The sequence below is a fragment of the Anas platyrhynchos genome, chromosome 6, assembly GCF_047663525.1.
Source record: "Anas platyrhynchos isolate ZD024472 breed Pekin duck chromosome 6, IASCAAS_PekinDuck_T2T, whole genome shotgun sequence".
Lineage (NCBI taxonomy): Eukaryota > Metazoa > Chordata > Aves > Anseriformes > Anatidae > Anas > Anas platyrhynchos.
The window spans coordinates 23,367,745-23,392,165 of NC_092592.1; the positions used below are offsets into that span (position 1 = coordinate 23,367,745).

General features: G+C 41.1%; 2 protein-coding genes across 2 annotated transcripts; one reads left to right on the forward strand and one right to left on the reverse strand.

Annotated features, from left to right (window-relative positions):
• Positions 1 to 1,578: 1,578 nt before the first annotated feature.
• LIPA (lipase A, lysosomal acid type) lies at positions 1,579 to 14,664 on the reverse strand. The gene is made up of 9 exons (XM_005029426.4): positions 14,303 to 14,664; positions 12,774 to 12,894; positions 9,355 to 9,553; positions 8,889 to 8,998; positions 8,197 to 8,333; positions 6,593 to 6,739; positions 5,401 to 5,472; positions 4,240 to 4,311; positions 1,579 to 3,505 (listed from the first exon to the last, which is right to left on the reverse strand). Exons 1-9 carry the CDS (start codon positions 14,384 to 14,386, stop codon positions 3,272 to 3,274), a joined length of 1,176 nt encoding a protein of 391 aa, XP_005029483.1. The 5' UTR covers positions 14,387 to 14,664; the 3' UTR covers positions 1,579 to 3,271.
• A 5,174-nt stretch (positions 14,665 to 19,838) lies between these two features.
• Positions 19,839 to 23,900, forward strand: LOC101797569 (interferon-induced protein with tetratricopeptide repeats 5). Its single transcript, XM_027460465.3, has 2 exons — positions 19,839 to 19,993; positions 21,937 to 23,900. Exons 1-2 carry the CDS (start codon positions 19,989 to 19,991, stop codon positions 23,369 to 23,371), a joined length of 1,440 nt encoding a protein of 479 aa, XP_027316266.1. The 5' UTR covers positions 19,839 to 19,988; the 3' UTR covers positions 23,372 to 23,900.
• Positions 23,901 to 24,421: the final 521 nt, after the last annotated feature.

Consider the following 24,421-nt stretch of genomic DNA (forward strand, 5'->3'; position numbering starts at 1 on the left):
TACAGGGAAGCAATCTCAGCCATGTTGTATTTATACAAAATTATCTGAAAATAAGCTACTTAGAGAAGAGAGGCCATTAGCACTCATGACATGAAATACTGCCACATGGGTTTGTATTTTATAGGACATCAAAATATATGCTTTAATTACAGTACAATCTTCTACTGACAGCCATGCTTTATTACCGATCACAAAATCTATTCCTCCATCAAGATTCCTTTCATATCCTATGAGAACCATTTGCAACTTTCTGCTAATAAAGTATTTGTGTTTCCAATATTTGTATGGCACCTTTACCATAAAGCATAATTTATACAAAACTAGTTTGTTCCCAAGCTGATTAAACTGTTTTGCTTATGGGGCCCCATTGGAGTAGGGCTGTTTTACCACCACGTGCTATGCTGCCTCACTTCCATGTTGATGGAGCTGATGTGTGAGCTTCTGCCAGTGTTACCTGATACCAAATCACTATGTACTGTTAGAAGGCCATTGAGCTAGAACACAGTAAGCACCACTACTGTACGTGTACCCTACTATCATCACGCCTTACTGGTTGAGATGAAGTCTGAATGTATATTCAAAGTCCTGTTTAGGTTCTACTCATAGGCAAAAACAGGTGCCCTGGCTCTGCTGTAGATCCATGAGTGAACACCCTGGACCGTGCATTTGCTTCAGATGCAGACAGGTCTGTGAGTCACAATTCACCAGCTGCATGGGGACTACTGTCTCCAGCTTTCTAGCATAGCTTGATCACTGCACTGCTCCTTATTAGATCAAGCATCTCACTGTTCTACTCCACATTCAGAATGTGTTATTTTGCACATTTCTTTCCACTGATGCCTCTCCAACTTCGTGTCATACAGTGCTTGTACATAGCAGGCCAGGAACAGCACAGCAGCTCTTAATTCCCATGTCCATGCCTGCTCCAGCAAAGCAGAGAAGCTCCACAATGGCTTTTGCATAAAGCTTCTGCTATTCTGGTAGTATTTCCAGGCACACTGGGGATTCAGCAGCTGACAAAGCTGGCGACAGGATTTAATACACCCTGCTATCTTAATTGTGCATCTACTGTATCCAGAATGGACAGAAAGGTATGGCCTGAGTGTTTATTACTGAAGATGAAAAAGGTCAAAAGCTGGGGCTTCACACCAAATGCACAAAGGAAAAGATTAGTTCCCTACCGTACAATGCAGTTACATGCTATTTATGAGATTACTAGACAGTAACTACCCAAGGCTTAAGAGTGTGATCCAAGCAGCTTTCTACCATGTCAGTAGTTTGACCAGAACCCTTCACCTGTAGGCTTAGAAAATACCTCAGTCTTGTGAGCAGTTACTTGTAGTTCATACCTTACCTAGAAGTCTCAGAAAAATCTTTTGAAACAATACAAATGGCCTTTTAGGCTTAGACAAAGCTTCTTTCAGGAAAGTAGTAAAATCACCAAGTAAAATCCTATTTCATTTTTTATTGTACTTGTTCTATGGATGAATAGTTGTGAAAAATAGACTTGGCTCTTTGGACTCTGTCCCAAAGACTCACATGTATTCAGGAAACAAGAAGTGAAACAGAGCACGTCACTCCAAACAGGTCTCTCATTTATTGAAATACCTCAAGCTTAATAAACACAATGCACATGGCTCTTGCTGTATCACATACCATCACAACTGCAAAGTTAACCACTTTGGATTCTTACAGTCTTCCTTCCAGTATAGCAATGTGGAGCAAATATGACTGCTATAAAGCAAACTTAAAGGTCCTGCTAGGCATCACATCTGCAATACCATGAACCACTTTTTCTTACAGCCTGAGGACTCCCTGAGTCTGAATTAGTTTTTTTTTTTTCCTCCTTTTTCAACTCCTAATTTATGGCTTATGCATTTTCTTTCTTACAAAAAAAGGCTGCCACAGTTTAAACTGTACTATTTTCTATTACATATAGAAAAGTCTTTTGTTCCCGTTAGGATTACTGACAGAGATCTGGATTGAACTCCAACTCTGGCACAGAAATTTTCATCTGGACTGAGGCAATTGACTCTGGAGATTGTTCATACACCTACATTAGGCATTGAACTTACATGCACTTCAGAAGAGCCAAAGTCTCCTGTGCAGTCAAAGGAGTGAGCAAGGCACCTATACCAGAGAAAGTTATAGCTCCAAAGTCAGGCCCCTAAAGCAGATGTGAATCCTCTTCCCCCATTAAATGGGGGCTTAGCCCCATTCTAAAGTAGAAGCTGAGACAAATGGAAATCACCATAAATACAGCCAGGCTTCTCCAGGTTATTGTATGGTGAACACAATGGTGGCAAGCACCATATAAGCAGCTAAAAAGTTAACAGATCTGCAAAGCAGCAGAAGATTAATGGGAAGAGTTCATGCAAATTAAGTCACTCAAGCTATAGAACTAATGCATTGGCCCTTCCCTGGCCAGTAGTATACTGGGAGGAGCTTGTTTTCTAGTGGTCAGTGCAAACAAAACACAAGTATGTTACGTTATTCTCCTTGAAAGTCGTAACCTATTGACAAAGCTAACAAGAAGTGGTATTTTTTAACTGCTTCTCTTGTTCCAGAAATCTTCAAGGGCAAATAATGATCCTTATCCACAGTTGTCATGTGGAACATGAAAGGCTTCAGGGATACTGCCGAAATCAAGAAAAATGCAGTAATGAATCAGTTCCAAAACAGGAGATTTCAATTGACAGTGGTGATCTTCTCTGGCTTCAAGACAGTTCTTCTGCGCAATGTTGGAAAAAAAAAAGTAATCTGATATAGCTAGCCTGTGAGTGATGGCTAAAACAATGCAGCAGGAAGTCACTAAGTGCTTTTTAAAGTACCAGCACCAAATAGGGTCAGTACAAGGCATACTTCTGAAAAGGACTCAGAAATGGCAATGTACTAAGAAATGGCAGTGCTTTATGCAGAGCAAACCAGTTTTATTGTCAAGCACCTGAGGTGCTCAGTGGACTAACTTGTCTTTCAGACATGTCACTAAATCTATATGCACATGAAATACTGCTTTTGTGCAGAGTCACACTGCTGTTTTTCTGGGGTACCAAGCCGCTGTGTGCAAAATCAGCAGGCTATACTGAGGATTTGTGTAGGAGAGAGAAATAATACTGAGAAAAACAAGTCACGTACAAATCCAATTCAGTAGTCAATGCTGGCATTTCAAAAATGCATCATAAATAAGCAATGTAGCATTACTGCCAGAAAAGCATATGCTTCAGAAAAAAATAACTTCTGATGAACTAATACTCTGAAACACCATGCAGGTTTAGACATATTTCCTCATCATGTTAATTATTTCATTATACATGCGATAAGGTGCATCAAGGCCCCAGATGAAATCCAAGTGTTCCCATTCTGGAATGTTTTTGTGGTAAACCAAGTTTGTGATCTGAGTGAGCAGCATGGCAACATCCTTTGGGTCTGCCAGCCAGTCCTGTCCACCAGTCCACACAGCAGTTGGTACAGTCATCTCCTTCACTTTGTAGAAAGGGGGAGTAGACTGAGGAGTGAAAAAGTGAAAACAAAAGCATTAGAACAAGTCTCCAGCATTGTACTCAACTGCAGTGCAATACACTAGCAACTGCAGGAAGAATGTGTTAGATTCCGATTTTCTCTTTTGCTCTTTGACAACCAGAGATGTAGACAGAGTCCTGACTTTCAAGAAAAAATGTAATTCCAAAGAGTCCTGCAATACCGTAGCACGCACAGCAGTAAAGATGGTGAGTTTACAAGATAGCAGGAAGGACTACTGTGTAGTGGGAGGTCTCAGAGAATACACTGCATTTAGGTATTTCTAACCCCTAATCAAACGCTAAGAACGATCCCTCCTCTGAAAGGATGATACAGCAATATTTCCCCATCGCTAAAGTGACAAGGGGCAAAATATTTTTAGTACTGCACTCAGCAATTTAGAAACAAACACAGGTGGAGATTAAGCAAGATGAAGATAAGCAGTACACATGAATTGACAGTATGTTCCTTCTTGTGAGAAGTGCATAGGGACCTCATGACCCAGGCAGGCAGGACCTGAACTAAATCTTAGCAAAAGGATCACCCTCAAGAAACACTGTGCCACCACAACTTCGTATCTGAGCACGGACTCCATATTTAGGACTACCTCAGAGCTTCATGATCCTTTATGCACATAGTAAAAATACACTCAAGAGAAGTGCCTGAAGATGTTTTTCTTGTGTGTCACTCAAAAATTTTAACAGATCCATAAAAGATGTTTACCTGGTTGTAGTGAGCCATATTTGCAGCCTTGCTTCCCCAGTCATAAGCTTTGAGTTCCCCGGTTTTCACAGCCTAGAAATCAACAAATATTCACACACAAAGAAAAGAAAAAAAAAAGAACATTTTTGTCAAAGGAACAAAAAAGCCTATGTCAGCTGGAGAACTGGCAAAGGCAATTGACACAAGAACCACTGAAATGCCAAGTATTAGCATAAGAAGTATCACTGCTGTACCAGCATCACAGGATCGGGAAACATTAACATTCAGTACCATCAGACCATGTCACATCCCTTAAGATTCCACGCTCTTTCGAAACAGCAGTAGGAAACACTAAGGAAAACAATTTCCAGAATTCAAATCCAGAATGCGTCAGCTTCATGTTTACTTCTGCAATATTTACATAGCTGTCTAAATATATAAGAACACAGCAATGGAGTTTTCTTATAAATACCACTCTGTATAATTCACCACATACTTTTTTTCCCTGAAACAGCAGTCTATATAGTAGGGTTTTGGAAAAATGGGAAAAAAGAGATCCACACAGATTTCCTCTCAGCCAACACTTAAACAGCTGTGTACAGCACAACAGATTGTTTCCAAATGGATGAACAAGTTCCACTATAAGATCACAAGGAGCGCTGATAACTGCTTTTCATGGCAAATGTCTCCCCTTATTTGCCAGCATATAGATGTGCCTTCTGAGCAAGCCTCGGGCACAGTAGCATCACAGGCATAAAATTGTGCGTTGAGGTTAAGTTCGCAATATACTAATAAAATACAAAATGAAGCCAAACAGAAAATAGAAAGCCTGCTACTTTTCTCTGGCTAAAAATACAACTTACAATGAAAATGAGGTCTGCTGAAAGAGGAACAAATACTTGTTACAGCATCTGAGTTAAGTTATTCCTTTTTAAATTTTTTTTTCCTGAAGTACTTAATGTGAACATTTATTCACAGCAATAGGAAAGAGGTGAGCCACCATAAGGTCAGTATCATCAAAGCAGCTGCAGTGAACAGCTGCCATTCTGACAATTAGCAGTTCCAGAATTTCAATTGGGCTACACTAGATACGTATCTTGACATTTTATTCCATGTTTGTAGAATACTGACATCTCTGATATTTACAAGATAGTCATGGTCATCTGAGATCCTGAAGCTTACCTGGGTCCAGTGGATCATGTTCTGTACAGACGTTCCCGCAGGGCAATGTGTTGAATACACATCCACACGGCTCTGCAACAAGATAATTAACATTGTTTACTCCTCACAGTGCAACAGTTCTACCCAATTTTGCTTCTTAAACAACTAAGAAAATTTTCCATTCCTCTTAAAAGTGTTCTGAACAAGAAGTTAACTGTTGCCACAATACAGATGAGGTAAAAGGTTCTAATGTTTTGGGGACTGTTTACAATTAAATGCAGAAATTTAAAGATGAATTTTAAACCTAACAATGACATTATAAATATATAAAAATACTTAAGGACCATCTTTTTTAAAGTGCTAATATTTTAAGAATTGGGAACATGGTAAATAATAGTTAGATGGACCTCCACAGAAACCTAGACCCTATTCTACATCTAAACTAGAAGTTGTCAGTTCACAGTGATTCAAAACTTCATACACCCTGACTTTAGAAGCACATGATACCTAGGGGAAACTTAAATCCTGACAGGAAAAAAAAAAATACACAAAACCATGGAAACTACGTGCTGGGCAAGAAAAAATATATTTTAAAGAAGTACTATCACGTTGATATAAAATACGTACTTTTTTTTTTCCCCCACACGCAGTGAATAGTGAAAAAAAAAACGCTAATTCTATCTCGCTACAATTAAAAAAATCCTCAGCCTTCTTCCACCTGTGGGTAAGCTGATACCAGCTTCTAATGATTTCAGGGATGTAGAAACACTAAGCATCATCATAAAAAAAAGCAGTCTCACGCCAATTGCTGTTAACTAGCTTTTAGACAACTGAACAAATCCTATGGACGAGTCCTCTCAAACTAGGACCACAGATAAAGGTATCAGCAGGGACAGAAACTGCTCCCAGAGAAAGTAATTTTATATGCCCACCAAGAGACCAAAAAACTTCAACAGTTCTGCAGACAGTAGCAGAAAACACTGCTCCAACAGATCTAAATTAATTTTTGTTTTCTAGTACCTTTTTCAAAGGCTAATTTTATCCATTCCAACTGGGCAACTACATCTACATCAAAGAAAGATATTCAACCTAACTCAGTACAGTGAAGAAGGCTTTTTTTTTTTTCCTAATTACACATAAAGAACCATCAGTACAATCATACAATCAATACTGCATTCACAATAAGTTAACTATCAAAGTGACCAAAACACACCATATTCAAGTTTCTCTCATTAAAGCCACACAGAAGAAAGAATATGTTGCCACAAAGGTCATCAAGTATTCTGTGGGTGCAAACATGGGTAGCAAGCCACTTCAACCAAAAATTCTGAGGAAGGAATTGTTTCTTTCCAAACATGTCCTGAAAAACAACAAACACATAAGACAAACATGTAATTGTATAGAATCACCTGGTTTTACTTTTCATACTAAAGCATTCTTAAGGCAGTTACTTCCATTCACACTGGTGATAGGTAAGTTAAGTCATTTTCATATGACGTATTTCCTTATCAACCTTTGTTTACAGTCCAATGGGAAGGTCAGGGTTAGTACTTCTGCTACAAATGATGCAGTCAATCACCACCCACAAAACGTATGTGGGAACTGAGGCAATCACTCAAGAATTTCAAACCTAATCTGTTTTAAATTCAGTATTTTATAGGAGTACTGTAGAGCTTCTTGTCATCAGAATTGTTTAAGGCTGAAATATTCTAAGCTGCATCTGCTGTTAAATGGCTCTGTACTGCAACTTCCTCTCTTCAAACCATGAAAGAAAAACCAGATGCATGAGCTGTGGTGGCCACTTCCTTTTGGTGGGTATTTTTAAAAACAGCCAAGGATTTGAAAACAGCTGACTGAGCACTTCCGTAGAAAGTGACAGCTCTTCAAGGATATGACTGACCCCCAGACTGTCATGCACTTGTACACTGCAGTTTTTTTGCAAGTCATCATGAGAATCAAGTTCCCCAGCACAACATGACCATCTGCACAAGGCACTGATCAGCTCCATCCTCATCAGACAAAGCTCAGTACACAAGCAACAGGAGATCACAACTGTTACCACCACTTTTCTCTCAACTCCCTTTGGAGAGGGGAACAAATAAAGCACAAGGACAAGCATTACATCTGTACAAGGCACATCAGGGAAAGGTTTATCTCACAGGACAAACAGGTCTATGTGGAAAGCTCTGTGGGTGGTGTAAAGAAATGCTAGTGTTAAAAGTGACACACAGCAGGACGTTCACAATGTCTGACTCCAGGCACTTAACTGCAGCCTGCCAATCTGCCCATGTCCCAGTTGCTGTTAATAATGGTGAAAGGTAAACTCATTCAGAGAATGATTCATAGCATCTAAATAAAGCTGCTGCACTTAATCACGCTCTGGTGGATCCTCTTCCAATATTAAATGGTTGAGAAATAAATCCGTTAAAGTTCATGACAATTCAAAAAGCATTCTATATAAAGCTAACACATGACTCTTCTAAAACAGACCACCTATTTAAGTAATTGTGTGATTTCTGTAGCCTGAATTCTAGAAATTTGTAACTGGAAAAACATAACTTTATTCCATCTATTAAGTTGTGCTTGTTAAGTACTACTTTGCACTGATGCAAATTGTCTCATTAGACAGTAGTAAAACTAGAGAAACCACTGCTGACTTCCATAGCATTATAGCATTATGCTGGAAAAACTGGCCCAGCATTCTTGTGGGATATGCTAATCTTTAATCCACAACTATTACCATTATTTGCTATGCTGTTTTCAACCAGAGAGGGATGCCCTTCATTCACCTTAAAATTTATACATTCAAACACAAACCTTGAGAAGCAGCTCAGGAAACACTCCCAGTTTTGTCAGAGGGCTAGTAGCAAACTTGACTGTAGCTACTGGTGCCAAGGCAAAGAACATTTTGATTTTCTTAGCCAGCTGTGGCAAAGTTGAAAAAGCAATGAAAGCTGTAAATAATACAAGAATAATTATCAATAACACAAGATAGATGAGAATTCTATTTGGTGATTCTACAAAATTTAAGATGTAGTGTACAAAAGGATTTTTAGATTAATAGATTGACTGTTTAGGTATTTCAAGTTATTAATTACCACAGAACACAAATTAAACTAGACATATTAGGAGGATTTCTTCTCTTCTGAAAAACAAGTCCATGCTAACTAACCCAATACTCTTCCTGCTCTTTCTGTATGCAGGTCTAAAAGCACCTGATGCAGACCTTACATACAGTAAATAACAATTTCTATTCTACACATACATAATGATTCTAGATTATTGTGTAGCTCAAAGTATTTAACAGAAACTGTACTGACTACCTGTGACTTCAATTTTTCATTTCAACAGCTTCCCACTTTATGCAAGCACAGAATTAATTAATTATTTTCTTTTTAATGTTGATGAGTATTTCTGAAGTTCTATTATTTTCCTCATTAACCCACACATATAGAACTTGATACCATTTCAACTACAGCATGTTCTAATGAATGCATCTCTTCACATACCCATGGTGGTGCCCTGGGAATGGCCAACGTAAAATACTTGTTCCTGGCCAGTTTTCTTCAATATGAAGTCCACTGAGGCTGGAATGTCATATTTAGCCATTTCATCAAAGCTACAAAGCAAAGAAAAATATCAGTGTGTTATGGCTGCATGGAACTTTACTGCACTGAAGATCAGTTGTCTGGACATAAAGCACAGCTGCCTTTGGATGAAGCAGTACACCTGGTGATTAAGTCAACACACCAAGCACTGCTGAAAGCAATTACTGTTCTACTGACCATCTATGAAAGCTGTCCCAGGACACCATACTGATATAGAACTCCCTTTTGCTACCCCTACATATGAGATAGTACATGTAACCGTATCACGTACATTCACATCGTGACTGAGCTCAAATGATGGGCAAAGACAGGAAGAGAAGCCTGCTCGCAAACAGCACGTCAAGTTTCTCTACAAAAATGAGGATACCTGAAAACCCAGAATTCGTCCTGCTTCACTGTGAAGTGTATATGCTTCCTGGACCAGGTGTTCCCTCTGCTGTTTCCCAGCCATACATCATAGCCAGCGTCTGCCAGCATAAAGCCAAGGCTATTGTAATCCAAGTTTGTGATCCAGTTGCTGCCATCAGCAAGTAAACCATGCTGCAGAAACACAGCAGGCCTTGGACCTGAAAAACAATGCATTTATTATAGCTTCCTGTTCATCTGGAATTGAATGCCTCAGAGAAATTCAGGTGAGTTATTCAAATCTGACGCAGACATATCTGATCTACTTGATTTAATCTACTAAGGTTAGCAGTACCAACATTATCTCTATCCAACACCATTCTGTTAGCAAAGCTCTGGCAGAACCTGAAGAGCAGTGTGGATAGACAACAAGGAAACCCAGGTTCCAAAGGCCTTTTTGCCCTTAACTTAAGCAGTTAAAAGAACCACAGTGAAGACCCGCATGAAATTTAGGAAGGTTCTCTCCTGACTCTCCTACTTCAAAAGAGAAGTGAAACCTTTACCCGGAATACAGATTAACAAATGCAAGGTTCCTGCTGAAGGAAAATAAAATGACATATTATCCTTCAGGAGGAAAATGAAGGTCAGAAATTCTAAAGACCTAGCTCAAGATCACACAGTATCAAAGGTGACATTTTTCCCACATTAATAACTAAAATCTGATACGTGGTAATTTCAGCTCAATGACAGAAATGACTCAGGAATTTACCTCCTGCAGTGAGGGATCATTCTACTACAATTTCAACAGAGAAAACAGTGAGTCAGTTCAGTAAAGTAGACTTAGATCTTTCAGCAAAAACATCCAAGTCACAACTAGACCCTACATTCTGTCATGGCCATAAGAGTTTGTTGTGAGTTCCATAAATCCAAATTAACAAGATTCCTCCCTGCTGGCAGCCTTTATAGCTGTGACAATGAAGCTTTTTGGTGCCTGCTTTTCCCATTTTGTTAAAAAAAAAAGGAATTAAATTGTGGTGCACTGTCCATGGAATCACAGCAAGTTTCTGGCAGTGTCAGACTAGCACGAGAGACAGTATAGTTCCACACCACTGTTTACTGCACTGTGGTAATAGTGCATCGCTTTAGGAACAGAGTGCGTGATTTTCAAGCCTAACATTAAATTTGTTTCCTGTAACGGTCACTTTTGCTTTATACTTTCTTCCCTTCTACTGAACTCAGGCCAACCAACTTCTTATTTTTTGAAGAAGAGGCTCTTCTCAAACCACAACTTGCACATCTCATAACACAGGAAGGAGAAACGGTTTAAATCCTTTAATGTTTTAACTGTTCTCCTATTTGCCACCAATTGCTGAATTTCTGCCAATTCCTCTTTCACTTCACCAAGCACATGACTTGTACCATCACAAGACAAACTGACTTGTACAATAACAATTTTGTATCACCTCTAATCCAAAAAATAAAATAGAATGAATAAAGAGGGTAAGGTCTTAAACTACCATTTCGTGTATGTATTATTCTGTTCTTGTCACACACAACCCCAGATCTAAATGGAAAATACATTTCCAAATTTAATCCCTTTCATTCTTACCATCATGTTCTCTTTTAGCGTTTCATCAACAACATCTTTCATTAAGACAGTTAAAACTAATTCCTACTAAAAATGGAAAAGTCAGATTTTTTGCTTTTAGGATCTACAGTCATTTTTCCATTTTTTTTGAGCTGAGGAACTGTAGGTCTTGTTCCAAAACATCATGTGATACGTAACTCCAAGGGATCCTATTCACATTAAGCAGGTATTGCAAAAGAATTACGGCATACATACACTAAGTCAGCAGTAACACAACATTGGTATCTTTCTGGGAAAAGATACCAAGTCTATAAAAACTGAAGATCAACATGAACTTTGAAATCTTCATTCTTCTAGGAGATCATACTTCCCCAAATCTGCTCAGCAATCCTTGTTTTTAAAATTAAAGCACTTTGCAAAACATGAACTTGGGGTCGAGGGTGTGGCAAGGGGAATGTGGAGAATTCCCACAAGTCAGGAAACTTCTGTTTGCTTATGTCATAGATGAAGGATTTGACAAGATCAGCATGCTCAAAGGCAGTCTTTTTCCTGTAGCTTCTCTAAAATTTTTAAGGACAAAGGCACCTGCCAGATTTGACTGGCCTCGTCCATGCACCGATCTTTACGCACCAACCTTGTGAGTGGCAACGTGTAGTGCAAACATCCTAGTTCGTGCAAAACCAACAGTTAAGGTCAGGAAGACTGCTGCTCAGCCTTTGGCAGAGGAAAGGATTTTTCCACGGGTCTTGTTCGCACCCTAGGGCAGTCACTCCTTTCCTTGCGAGTGCCATGTTTTTACCTCTCAAAAGTTCTCAGGTAGTCTTTAGGACATGTACAACTCCTATACAAACTGGCTGGTGTTGCGTGCATGCAATTGTTGGTAAGATCTTTTACAATGGGTGGTGACATGATACCAAATTCCATGACTGCTGTTCAGATGTACTGTTATTTACGTATGCAATGCAAGATGACAGCAAGTCTAAGGTCATCCATCTCTCTTCTTCCAAGTACATTTCTCTCATTTTTAAAGCATTCCATCCTTCTGTCTTTGCAAAAACCTTCACCTGTATCATGCCTGTAAGTCTCAGCTTACATTCCCTTTACACTTCCCCTCTACCACCTGTTTGCAATATATTTTTAAAAGTATTGTCCTCAAGATGCTCTCAGGGGATTTTCTCTTATAATAGTATTTTATCTATTTAACCAGCCGTGTACTGTGTACAAAATGACACCACAACAGTAGACAGAATTGCTCTAGCTTGTAACTTTCTGCAAAGGCAACTTCAAAGATTATAATTAACAAAACAGTTTTTTTCCAGAAATCAGGCAGCAATTATTTTGTGAACACTCCAGTGAGAACTCTTACAGTTCACTTATACATCATAAAAAGAGGCATACTAACTGCCCTTATTTCTGAAAACTCTCAGGCATTTTAAACAAAAAATATTTTTTAATGAAAAGGTATTTTTTAATATGTTTTGAAACAATACGATAATGGTACAATCAATCTCTTTTCAACATACTTTGTTACTTAAAAAAAAAATCTTAACCCTTATTCTCCACTTACTAGAAATTTGAGGCCTCTGAGCCCCGCAAATAACACACTAAGGGGTGTGTATTACTAACACAAAATGTGAGCACCAGGAAAATATAGCTTTCTAACTTCTTTTCCCTTCTTGTACTCAAGTCACTCTACATGTGCCTGAATTACTCTGGTCATAACATTCAGCAGTCATCTAACCACACAAGTTATAGTCTTTAATTTTTCTGGATCATTACAGGAACAGAAATTCTGTAAGTGAAGGAAAGCTTTTTTATGACTTTTCATTTTTCCAAGCAGGAATCAACCCTACCTTTGCTCAACCCATGACCTTTTCTTCCATAAGGAATTCTGTTAATGGAAAGGATATAGCCATCTTCTGTCGTCACTTCATACTCCTCACTAGGATATCCCCTGAAGACGATAATTTGACTCTGAAGAAAGAAAAGAAACCACCTTGAAGTCAGACTCTCAGCCTCCTTCACTCATTAACATGTTCAAAGTACTCTGTGTTCCTTCCAGAGACGGCCAAGTGAAATCAAAGGATGTGGTAGGAATGTGCCATAACCATTCATCTATTCAATGCAGACAGGTTCTCTTCTGCAACTTACCTCGCATAGGAACTAGTCGGAGCACAAACTTTAACCGAGGCAAACTCCCTAACCTGTCCCCATCCATATCTGTCAGGTTAGTTACCCTGAGCACCACTTCCAGCGATAAAGGAGATTGTGAAGTTGAAAAGGCAATTATGGTGACAGGACAAAATACTGAGACAGAAATGGTAGGCAAAAAATAAAATTTGCTCTCAAGAAAACTAGTATCTTCCAATAAGAACCAAGTTCTCACAACACTTGGTATCACAGTGGAACACTGAGGGATGAGAAAGAGGGAATAACCCTGTTTGGGCACTGGGACAGGCTCCCCAGGGCAGTGGTCACGGCACCGAATCTGTCAAAACTCAAGAAGCATTTGGACAACACTCCCAGACACACGGCCTGATTTTTGGGTGGTCCTGTGAGAATGCCATGAGTTGGACTCTGTGATCCTTGTGAGTCCCTTCCAGTTCGGCGTATTGTGTGGTTCTGTGATTCCATGCAGAGTTCATCTCTCTTCTGAAGAGAAAGACTTCCTCAAAGACATTGCAGATTCATACACAAGCTTTATGACTAATTTAGTATTATCATGTTCTCTGTGTTACATTTAGGCAATGTGCTGAAACAAACCCACCAACAGAGCTGCTTTAAAGCACTAAGATCACAGTCCTCACATGCATGAGCTGCTGATATTGCCGCCTCCACCTGCAGTTTCGTGTGCCATTTCTTACTCACTGTTCTCCTGAAGTCTTATGTGTATTGCACAGCTTTTAACTGAACTTCCTGACAAGCCAAAGAAGAAAACAATAAAACTACCACACTTTTTTTAACGCTGTAGTTTCATTAACAGATGCATCCCCCATCTCTTCTGTCTCAAGCTTTATGTCAATTTCACTTCTTCCATCTGCAACTCCATTAGGCCAGTGAACTTGCCATTTGTTTTTGACTCCAATTATGCTTTGAGAGAATGTCAGAAATGCAAGACACGACTGGAAGTCTACTGGCAGGCTGCCGGGCAGGGAAGAGAGGGGCACTTACACAAACCACGCTATGTCTCTTAGCCAAATCTTCAGTAGTTAACAGTGGCATTAACATTCCAAAGCGATTTTAAAACTAAACTCTATCGAATTCCATTAACCTTAGACTGAGTGCCCAGATCACAGCCCCCTAACGCGATCTGGATGACCCTGAACACCCTGTCAGGCCCGGCTGTGGCCCCGCCGGCCGCCCCGCGCCCCCCGGGACTCACGATGTTCATGTTGGTCTCGGGGTCCACGTTCCCCCGCACGCCGGCGCTGTGCAGGAGGAGGGCGGCGAGCACCAAGCCCCGCATCCTGGCCTGGCACGGCTCGGAGCCGATGGGAGCGCAGCGGAGCGGAGCACGGCTCTCCAGCCGCCGCCTTATGTTCCGCCTCCGCCGAGCCCCGCGGCCGGCACGGCACCGCGTGACGGGGCGGGGGCGGCCGCCCTCCTGACGGGCGTCGTCCGGCCCCGAGGGGCTGAAGGAGCGCGGCCGAGCCCGGCGGGCAAGGCGCTGCCCCCGCCGCGCCCCGCGGCCCCGCCGCTGCCCCTCTCCGCCCGGCCGCGGCCCCCCGCTCCCCGCAGCGCGGCGGGAGGAGGGCGCTGGGCGGCGGCGGCGGCGCTCAGGCGATGCGGCGCGGCCTATCGGCGGCGGTAGCGGCCGGCCGCCCAGCCCGCCCCCCCGAGCTCCGTTTTTCAGTGTTTTGGCCCCTTGTTCTTGCTTCCTCCTCTCCTGCACCTGCTCTTATCATCTGGCTGAGATGTTAGTCCTCACAGCTCCGCCTAGCTGCACCGATTGCCCCCTCAGAACTTGGGCGCTGAGCGCTATGAAGGGCAAGGGGGTCACTCCTAAGGACTACGAGGCGTTGTCAACAAGCACTGTTCTCACACAAATAATCAATTGTTGACCACAAACTAAGTACATCAAATCTAATACGAACAGGCCTAAATTACATGCAGGTGCACAGTCCCAGCAGTGCTGTCACCACATCTCCCTGCGAATTTGGTCTGTCCTTGCACTCTGAGGCAGTTGGCACCACAGTTGATAATCTATAGCTCCACAGAGCAGAGAGCCTGTGGTCAGGCGATGTGTGGCCGTGCTTGCAAAACCTTGGGCTAAATTCAATCCTGAAACATAAATATTAATATTACTTGGTACACAGTAATATCCTCAGAATAATACCAAAACCTGAAATACACAGTAGTAGGGAAGTAATATGTCAACATAATAAACTTTTTTTTTCTTTTTTCTTTTTTTTTTTGATTTTTATAGAGCATTAAGACTTTCATAGATGTTTTCATTTTCAGAAGTTGCTCTCCTTAACATCATCCTCAATTTTCTTCTTCCAAGTTGTGAGGTCACAGCTAGTGATCATTTGAAGGGGCTGTGAGGCAGAAAAGTTCGTATGGCAAGGCAAGGCCACAGTGCCTGGGTGTAGCTGAGCAGCTGGAGAGCACACTTTTTAACAAGACTGTGAACAAGACCATTTGACACCACTAGGCAATCAGGCTGTCCACAGTCCTGTGTGTTGGTCCTTTTCCTGCTCTACATGCCACCCAGCTGTGCCTGGCACTTGGGGTCACAGAGCACCACGTAGGAGGCCAGGTCCTCACACCGCGTGCACTTGTGATGCTCCTGTGTGCATTCTATGTGCAGGAGAAAGAAAATGCAGAGCTAACTCAGTCAGCACCTCGGTTTGAGAGCAGTAGTTCTGTGGCTTTCCATGAGAAAGGATGAAGTTCTTCTACCCAGTGAACTGATAAACATGTCTCATTTTTACTTAATGAGGTTAAAATTTGGGCTTGGATGTATCTTCGTGAGCTGCAGTACCAGTAATGACTGCAGTTTAGGCACCTCTGTAGGATTTAAGTCTGAGGGAATCATTACCTCCTGTGCAACATGATATGTTTCCATCTCCCTCTGTCTGTCTCTCCAGTGGTGGACACCTGGAGACCTGTGCCTTTGGAACTGGAAGTTCACAGCTTCATGGGATAAGTTACACATCCCCTTCCAACACAGGTGGATATTTTTATAAGTATGATTTTCCTGCTTTACAAGGATGTTTTGGAATTCAGTTAGTTTACAGGGTACACTATCAGATAAAAAGTGCTATAAAAAGTGCAAGGGTAAAATGTCTGACATTTAGAAACAGAATACCACAAAGTAATACTAATGTGGAGTCTCAAAGGCTCTTTTAAGGCTCTTTTAACAAGTTTATATGCTTTTCTTTCATCTTTCTCAACAATGAAAGTGGTAAGACCACAAATGAACTGCTTTTGGGGAAATATGTTAGAAGAGCTATCTCAGGCCCTTCAGCATCATAGTCTGCACTTCTTTTGATACATCGAGGTGTCCTGTGCACTCAGTGAAAGACATGTTCTGCAACCCTTTGGATTCCTAGATCTCATTTCTTAGGGTCATGTTTTGTTTTAAAGAAGTTGGGTAGTAAAAACATTGCTCAGTGATTCACCTGGGTTTTCTGCAAAATTAATTACAGAGTACTCTTCTCTCCAGAGGAAAACCTAAATTACAAAATGCCACAAGTGCTACTCTCAAATGTAGTAATGGCATGCTAAACTCGGCTAAACTGAAACTAGATATTAAAGTGATCCAAATGTTTACAATGGCACACTGCATACACATGATTTTAATAATGAACACTGGCAATTATTTGGCTGAGCTAATTACACCGGGGGAGAATTCTTTCACAGCAGGTATCCATTTCAGCTCCAAGGAAACATACAGACATGAGTTTTCTCTCTACGATGAGTAGATATTTTTAAAGACACTCCCTATTCTTGTATATGTACAGAACATTAAAATAAGTAATCTAAAAAATACGAACACAGTTGTTCTTTCCAGCCCATTTCTGCATGTTTTCCAAGAATCTCTAGTACTTGCTGCTGAACAATGCAGCTCTCACTGAAAGATGCAGCTCTCATCAAAACTTCTGCAGCTTTCCTTGAAGACAAAGTAGCAGAACTGAAGAAATATTTCTTATTTTTTGTGTGTGTGTGTGTGTGTGTTGTGCCAAAAGAGTTACAAAGACAGCTGCAGAAAGACATTGCATATATTCTTCTAACTTTACTTCATTTCAAGCGGTTTCTGCACTTACTTTATTCAAGAAGCATTTGTGTCAAACTGAAGCATAGATGTAACTAAATCTGTAAAAATACAAACCATTAGGGCAAATTTTTGCATTCCAGATGGAAAATACCTGAATTGTACAGGGTGCACAGATATTTCACAGGCAGTTTTGGATTGATTCCCCTCTGCACATGCTTTTGGACACTTGAGATTGCGGTTTCACATCCCTGTAGCTCTCTATATTGCTCTGTTGCTCTCAGTTTCCAGTTTTTGACAACTTAATTTGCAACGTCATGCTCACTCTTAGCAAAGTCGTTTGGTGCAGATATTGAAGCAAGAATCAGCATTTCTGTGCATCATGCTTCCAAACACGGAAGCTCTATGCCATTTTATATTTACATAGCATTGTTGATATATGGACTAAGCTTAGAAAAAGGTACTATCAGAATCTGACAAAAAAGCTTCAGCACGGACAGCTTCCCAAATTGACGAGGAGATCATATAATTACCAATTAAATCACTATCTCCCTTTCTAACAAAGATGTCAAAGCTTGGTTTATCTATGTTTTCTGCTTTATCACCATCTTATTTGCACCTTTTCAAACTCCAGATAACCTTCTGTGCTCAAGCTCTTTTCCCACTTTCCCGCTTAGTGCCACAGATAGCATGACCAACAACTGCTGCAGGAAGACACATCTCAAGGACAAGTGTACCAACACTCCTGTTTATAGATTACCAGTACCATGGGAAGAGAATTGCTCTGTTCTTCCAGCCATCCTGGAGTTAATCCTAAGGGATAGAAAAGATGTATTAAAATGGAAGATTAATAAAACTGCCTTTTATAGTGCATATAGTTTAATTTAGCACCGTTAGTCAATGACGATTCTGATTCATTTGTTTTAGTTTGCTTCCTTAATTTGTTTTTATTCCCACCAGACCTGCAGCATAATCCAGTTAGCAGGCAAAACCTGCACCTGGGGCAGGCTGACAGTGAAAAGACAGACTTGACCACAGCTTCACTGCCTGCTGGATATCGTCTGGGGCTGAACCCTGCTGCTGTCCTATCAAACCCACTGAAGTGCTGCCTCTCCTGCAGGCTGCTGAGTGCACCACGCACCCACCCTCATGCTCTACACAGCTGGTCAGGCAGAGCCATCTGGCCAAGCCACAGGCGTAAAGGCAGATTATAGATTATGTATAGGCAGGAACCATGAAAAGTCTCATGAGGTGCCCTGGGAGTATTTTTATAACCTTTTTCTAACAAAATGGGAGGACTCAATATATATAAATATATAAATATATATATAAATATATAATGTGATAGGTGAACAGTTGGATGACAGGTCAGGCTCAGAGGGTTCTAGTAAATGGGGTCACATCATGCTGGCAGCCAGTCACTAGTGGGGTTCTGAAGTGCTCTGTTTTAGGGCCAATTCTCTTCAGTGTTTTTATAAACAGTCTGGATGCAGGACTCAACTGTATACTAAGATTTCCCAATTTAGTGTAATCTGCAAACACAAATTACTGGGCTGGGCAATCGCTAACCACGTGAAAGTTAACAAGAGCAAGTGCTGGATTCTGCATTTGGGACAGGGCAACCCTGGCTATATGTACAGACTGGGGGATGAGAGGCTCGAGAGCATCCCTGTGAAAAAAGATCTAGGTGTTCTGGTTGACAGAAAGTTGAACAGGAGTCACCAGCGTGCCCTGCAGCCACAAGGGCCATCTGTACCCTGGGGTGCTTCAGGTGCAGCGTGGCTACCCAGCAGAGGGGAGGGATTGTCCTGTTCTGTGCTGGCTTGGCCTCACCTCGAGCACTGCATGCACTTTTGGGCACCACAATATAAGGACATAAAACTATTAGAGAGCATCCAAAGGAGGGCTACAAGGATGGGGTGAGGTCCAGATGAGATGTGTGAGGAGCAGCTGAGGTGCCTTGGTTTGTTCAGTGCGGAGCAGAGAAGGCGAAGGGGAGGCCTCATGGCTGCCTGCAGCTCCCTCACGAGGGGAGCAGAAGGGCAGGTGCTGAGCTTTGCTCTCTGGGGACAACGACAGGACCTGAGGGAACGGCATGGAGCTGGGACAGGGGAGAGTCAGGCTGGGGGTTAGGGAAAGGGTCTGCTCCCAGAGGGTGGTCGGGCACTGGGACAGGCTCCCCAGGGCAGTGGTCATGGCCCTGAGCCTGCTGGAGTTCAGGAAGCATTTGGACAACACTCTCAGACAAGGAAGTGTGGCAATATAAAATATATCCACCATATAATAGCACAGACATCTTCATTTTTCAGGGGAGAAAGTATCCAACCTGGTAGATTTTTTTTTCCTCCTGGTATTTCAACAGAAGGGGCTTTACTTTTCCAACACAGTTTTCACACAGGTTTTCAAGGTGCAATTTCTTAGATGCCTCCCTCTCCAAAACAGATTTGATAAATGATTCTCACTTCAATATAAGGACATTCAAAATAATGATGATTGCTGCATTTCAAACTTCCTGTGACACAAACAAATGCTGTGCTTCTAGCAGTTGCATCCCCCCACTGCCTTTCCAGTCCGCTGTCATTCATTAATCTTCAGGAATAGTAACGCCATAAATCCAAGAAAAAAAAAAAACTGCTCCTAAGTTTCTATTCCCCATCTGGCAGTGGTTGCGCTTCATCTTGCAGATTCAGATAGCGAGCTTGGTTTCACTTTCTGGTTCCCCGTTATTTCACTCACACAACACAAGGGCTGGAGCACATAAAAGGCAAGCCACAACAACAGTGAGCACTTTGGCTTCCAAGCTACCTTCAAACGGGTAGAGAAAGGAAAGCAAGGAAAAAGAAGGAAAAACATGAGGTAAGAAAACAACGTAGTCTCTGATTGCTGCTTTTTTGCTGTGCTCTTATGCTATGGGAACGTAGGCTTATAATATGCGTAACAGAAAGTAGTAAGGGACTTGGAGAATTCAAGCATCAGAAAATATTTTATAGAATATTTATTGGAGGAATGAAAATTAAACGAGGATTCCATTGGATGCTGTAATGTTATTGCTTTTTTCAGAACTGACAGTCAGGAACAGTGTGCAGGCAGTTCATGGATGAAATACAGGCTGCAGTAGCAGCCTCTGACCAGCCAAAAGGATGGCTGGCACTGTTTAAGGCTGACAATTTACTTTCTCTTTTCTACTGCTGCAAGGACCAGCAAACAGTTCTGGATTGCAGTCTGAAGCAGAAGAAAAGTTATAACATTTGCTGAGGACTGTCATGCACACACAGACACTCAAATAGGGCAGAACCAGGATGTTTATGAGAACCTAGGAAATTGCACTTACAAACTAAGCATTGAACTGAGCTAAACTGTGTTTAATCTGCATCACAAATCCATTCTGGGGACATTCATTTCCAACAAATGTCTTTTCATGAAATTACTCTCCGCTGTTGTTTTCATCCATGGAAATGTTCTGTGTTCTCAGCTGAGGCAACAAAACAACAGGTCACTTATCACATAATCATTTATTTAATTTTCACAGAATCATGTAGGTTGGAAAGGACTTGCAAGGTCATTCAAGTGAAGCCATCAACCTGACGTACCAAGTCCCATCAATTTGAACAATACATTTCAATTTTGATTTGACGGGGACTACTTAAATGCTTCAAGCTATTCCTGGACTATTTTTGCTGATTTGGCAGCCAGTACCTGTTCTTCCTTGGTGTTCCCCAGGAGACAAAGGTTTATAACAAGGTAGTGCTCACAGCAGGAACTTGCTCTCACTTCCCCTTCATCCTAGAAAAAATGTAATTTCCTACATGGAGTTTTCTAATTAAGAACTGTTGTTGATACCAGTAAAGAATCAGTTGGTTGGAGAAGATTACTTGATAAGGGCAAGGAGGTCAGTAAGACAAACTTAGACATTAACAGCATTTATAAATACCTATTTTCTCCAGTATCTGTAGTACTCCAGGTGGTTTGGGTGGGAATTTATATTGTTTTGTTTTCCCCAGCATCCTGCATGTTGTTCCAAAACCATCAATACCTCCTTCCCAATTCCTCCTTCACTTGTCTCCTCAGAATTTTCCTCTTTTTTTTTTTTTAATGGGACGTTGCAGTGGCACAGCAGTGCATGTAGCACTGTGCAGGTTTGTAGATCCTCTTGGTTTTATAAAATGGAGAGCAGAGCTGTCTTTCTAACAAAGGAGGATCTGACCAAGGAGCCAGTACTTCTTTAAGGAAGGGACTAATATGGAGTAAAGGTGTATCATTGATAGGCTACATGATAAAATCTTGTCTGCACACCCACAAATGGGGACAGGTAGATGGTGGTAGGAGGGGGACTTGACAAATACCCTGCCTCAGCTGCTGCATGACTTATCTAAGGTCCTGATATTGTATCCTCACACAGGGAGAAGCCCAGGGACACCAGTGCAGCTGGGGGCATCCCACTTTTATATGATTACCTCTTTTAGGTTGGCAAACTTTCCAAGAAGGGTAATACATTTCTGAGGCCCAGGGGAGTGCCAACCTTACAGTAGAGACCAGCCCTCCTTTATGGCATCTAGACTAGCAGCTCTTTGGCTGTGTAAGAGGTGCCCCCAGTTCCACTGGCAAAGAGAATTAATGAAAGAACTGCAGAGCTCTCTAGACTTACAGCGCACCACAGCTTTGGCTTACTTGAACTACTGTTGACGAGTGGCACCAAGTGAGGTATTGGCTGATTTTGAAGTACATCATGCCCAGTTTAAAAACAAGAGTAGCAAAAAAGTAAATTGAGTGTAAGTAATCTTTTCTTTGATTTCTTCTAGTACCATTTCCAAGAATTCCTTGAAGAAGTCCCTGCTGCAGCTAGAATGTCATTTTACATGGACTTTGCTGAAGGAGGATGTAGATCTTGATAACCTAGAAGAATCAATAATTGATCTGATTGACATTGGATTTTATGAAAATCTCACAAATTACAATCTACTCTCTTATGTATATCACCTAAAGCACTTGAACAAGGAAGCCCTGGAAAATCTCCAGAAAGCTGAAGAATTTGTTCAAAAATGTCATCCAAATGAAATCGACACGAAAAGTCTTGTTACCTGGGGAAACTATGCTTGGATCTATTACCACATGGACAGATACAAAGAAGCTCAAGCTTATGTAAGCCAAGTGGAAAACAGCTGCAAAAAACTTTCAGGTACTGCTCAGTTGAAGATTCAGCTTCCAGAAATCTATGCTGAGCAAGGGTGGGCACTATTAAAGTTTGGGAAAAAGTACTATGGCAGAGCAAAGGAGTGCTTTGAAAAGGCTCTGAGCAAAGAACCCAACAACCCGGAATTTAATGCTGGCTATGCAATAGCAGCATATCGTTTGGAAGAACACAGTAATGGAAAAAATGAAGAAGCAAACTCATCTGTGGAGATCCTGAAGCGTGCAGTGGAACTGAATCAAATAGACACTGTTGTTATGGCACTACTTGCATTAAAACTTCAGCAGTTACATCAAGATGATGAAGGGGAGAGATACATTGAAGAAGCAATGAAGAAAACCCCCAATCTTCCTTATTTCCTGCGATATGCTGCTATATTTTATAGAAAGAAAGGGAAAGTGGACAAGGCACTGGAGATTTTGAGAAAAGCCTTAACAGTGACACCAAAATCTATGTTTTTGCATCACCAGATGGGAGTCAGCTACAGAGCAAAGCTGAAGCAGTTGGAAAGGACAGGAAATCCACCTCAAGATCAAGTGGAAAAACTCATTCAAGAATGCATTTTTCATTTTAAAGCAGTGATTGACCAAAAAACAAAATTTTGTTCTGGCCATATTGACTTAGCAGTCATGTATGAAAAAGCAAAGAAGTATAAAGAAGCAGAAGAGACATACCAGAAAGCATTTCAGATAAAGACTCTGAGTAACGATGAAAAACAACTCCTATGCTACCAGTATGGAAATTTTCATCAGTATTGTAAGAGATCAGAATCTGAAGCCATTAGATATTACAAAGAAGGGCTGAAAATTGAAGAAGATTCTCATGGAAGATGTATGTGCAAAACTGCCCTCAAAAAATTGTTGGAAAAGAGAATTCAGAAAGGTTTAGAAGATGAAGCAGATTTTGGTACACTTGGACTCATTTACCAGCTAGATGGTAAGAACCATGAAGCAATTGAGTGCTATGAGAAAGCCATTGAACGTAACCCTGACAATGAAGAATATCTGAGTGCATTATGTGAGCTACGACTTTCCCTCTCAAGCTGAAGCTCCCAAAAATCCCTCTCTGACAAAAAAAAAAAAAAAAAAAAAAAAAAAAAAAAAAAACACACACAAAAAAAAAGCACATTTTAAGGTTGAAGTTATAACCTGATGAAAAACCCGGTACCACCACATTCTGGTGTAAACTGCAGAATCTGCAGATGTTGACTGGATGATGATTGTGCACTTGCTTGCTTGTTCACTATTAAAGGGCATGCTTAGAAAGAAAAATAGCTAAGCTATCTTAGCCTTACGTACTAATACTAGTATAAAGGTTGTCTTTGAGTGATTATCTGTAGGACACAGCTGGAACCAGATCTTACCTTCTACTGACAAAAAGATCAGAGAATTATGATATTGTAACATTTAATCTATCAATTTAAAAGGCATGCTGATGGTTAATATAGATTGTTGGTGCATTTTCAAATATTAAGGAAAGACTCTTTTCGTGTCATTTAGAAGAAATTTGTGCCGAACAGTTGTTCAGATTACCACCTTGTATGCTGTTTATCATAAATGACCACTGTTTAAACAACCACTGTTTGTCTAGTTTACTTGGAACTGAAAACATGTATCATTGTTGTGAACTATCAAAGAGCATTGCATCGTCCAATTGCTGCTTCTAGTATTTCTTCTCTGACTAATGCTCATGTTAGTAGATGAAAGAAAGGGAAACATCCATTCAAAAGAGTAAAAGGGATAAAGTTTGGGCGGGACATGGAAAGGTCAGGAGATAGCCCCATTTATTTTCCCAGACTCTCGGCGAGGCTGGGTTCAGAGATGCTCCTCCAGAGAATCAATTTGTGCAGAAAATAGCATACATATAGTTTACCCAAACTGGCACTCTTGGGAGCCATTAGAGCAAACATCTGGAGTGGAAGGAAAGGCAGTGTCTGAGATGCCAGAGAGATGGTTGTCTGTGGCTATGTGGTGAAACAAGGGACAGAAAACACGAGCAATGTACTGAACCGGAATTGGGGCATGGAGTGAAGCTGGAGAACCAGAGAAATGGAAACCTGAGTGCAAGGTGCAGGTGGGAGAAGAGCAGTGTGAACA

Excerpts from the sequence above, each read along its gene's own strand:
- LIPA (XM_005029426.4), bottom strand. The coding sequence starts at position 14,386 with ATGCGGGGCTTGGTGCTCGCCGCCCTCCTCCTGCACAGCGCCGGCGTG. Across the intron at positions 8,999-9,354 it reads GACGAATTCTGGGTTTTCAG|CTTTGATGAAATGGCTAAAT; the intron begins GTATCCTCATTT and ends TTTGCTTTGTAG. Across the intron at positions 6,740-8,196 it reads TTCCTGAGCTGCTTCTCAAG|GACATGTTTGGAAAGAAACA; the intron begins GTTTGTGTTTGA and ends GTTGTTTTTCAG.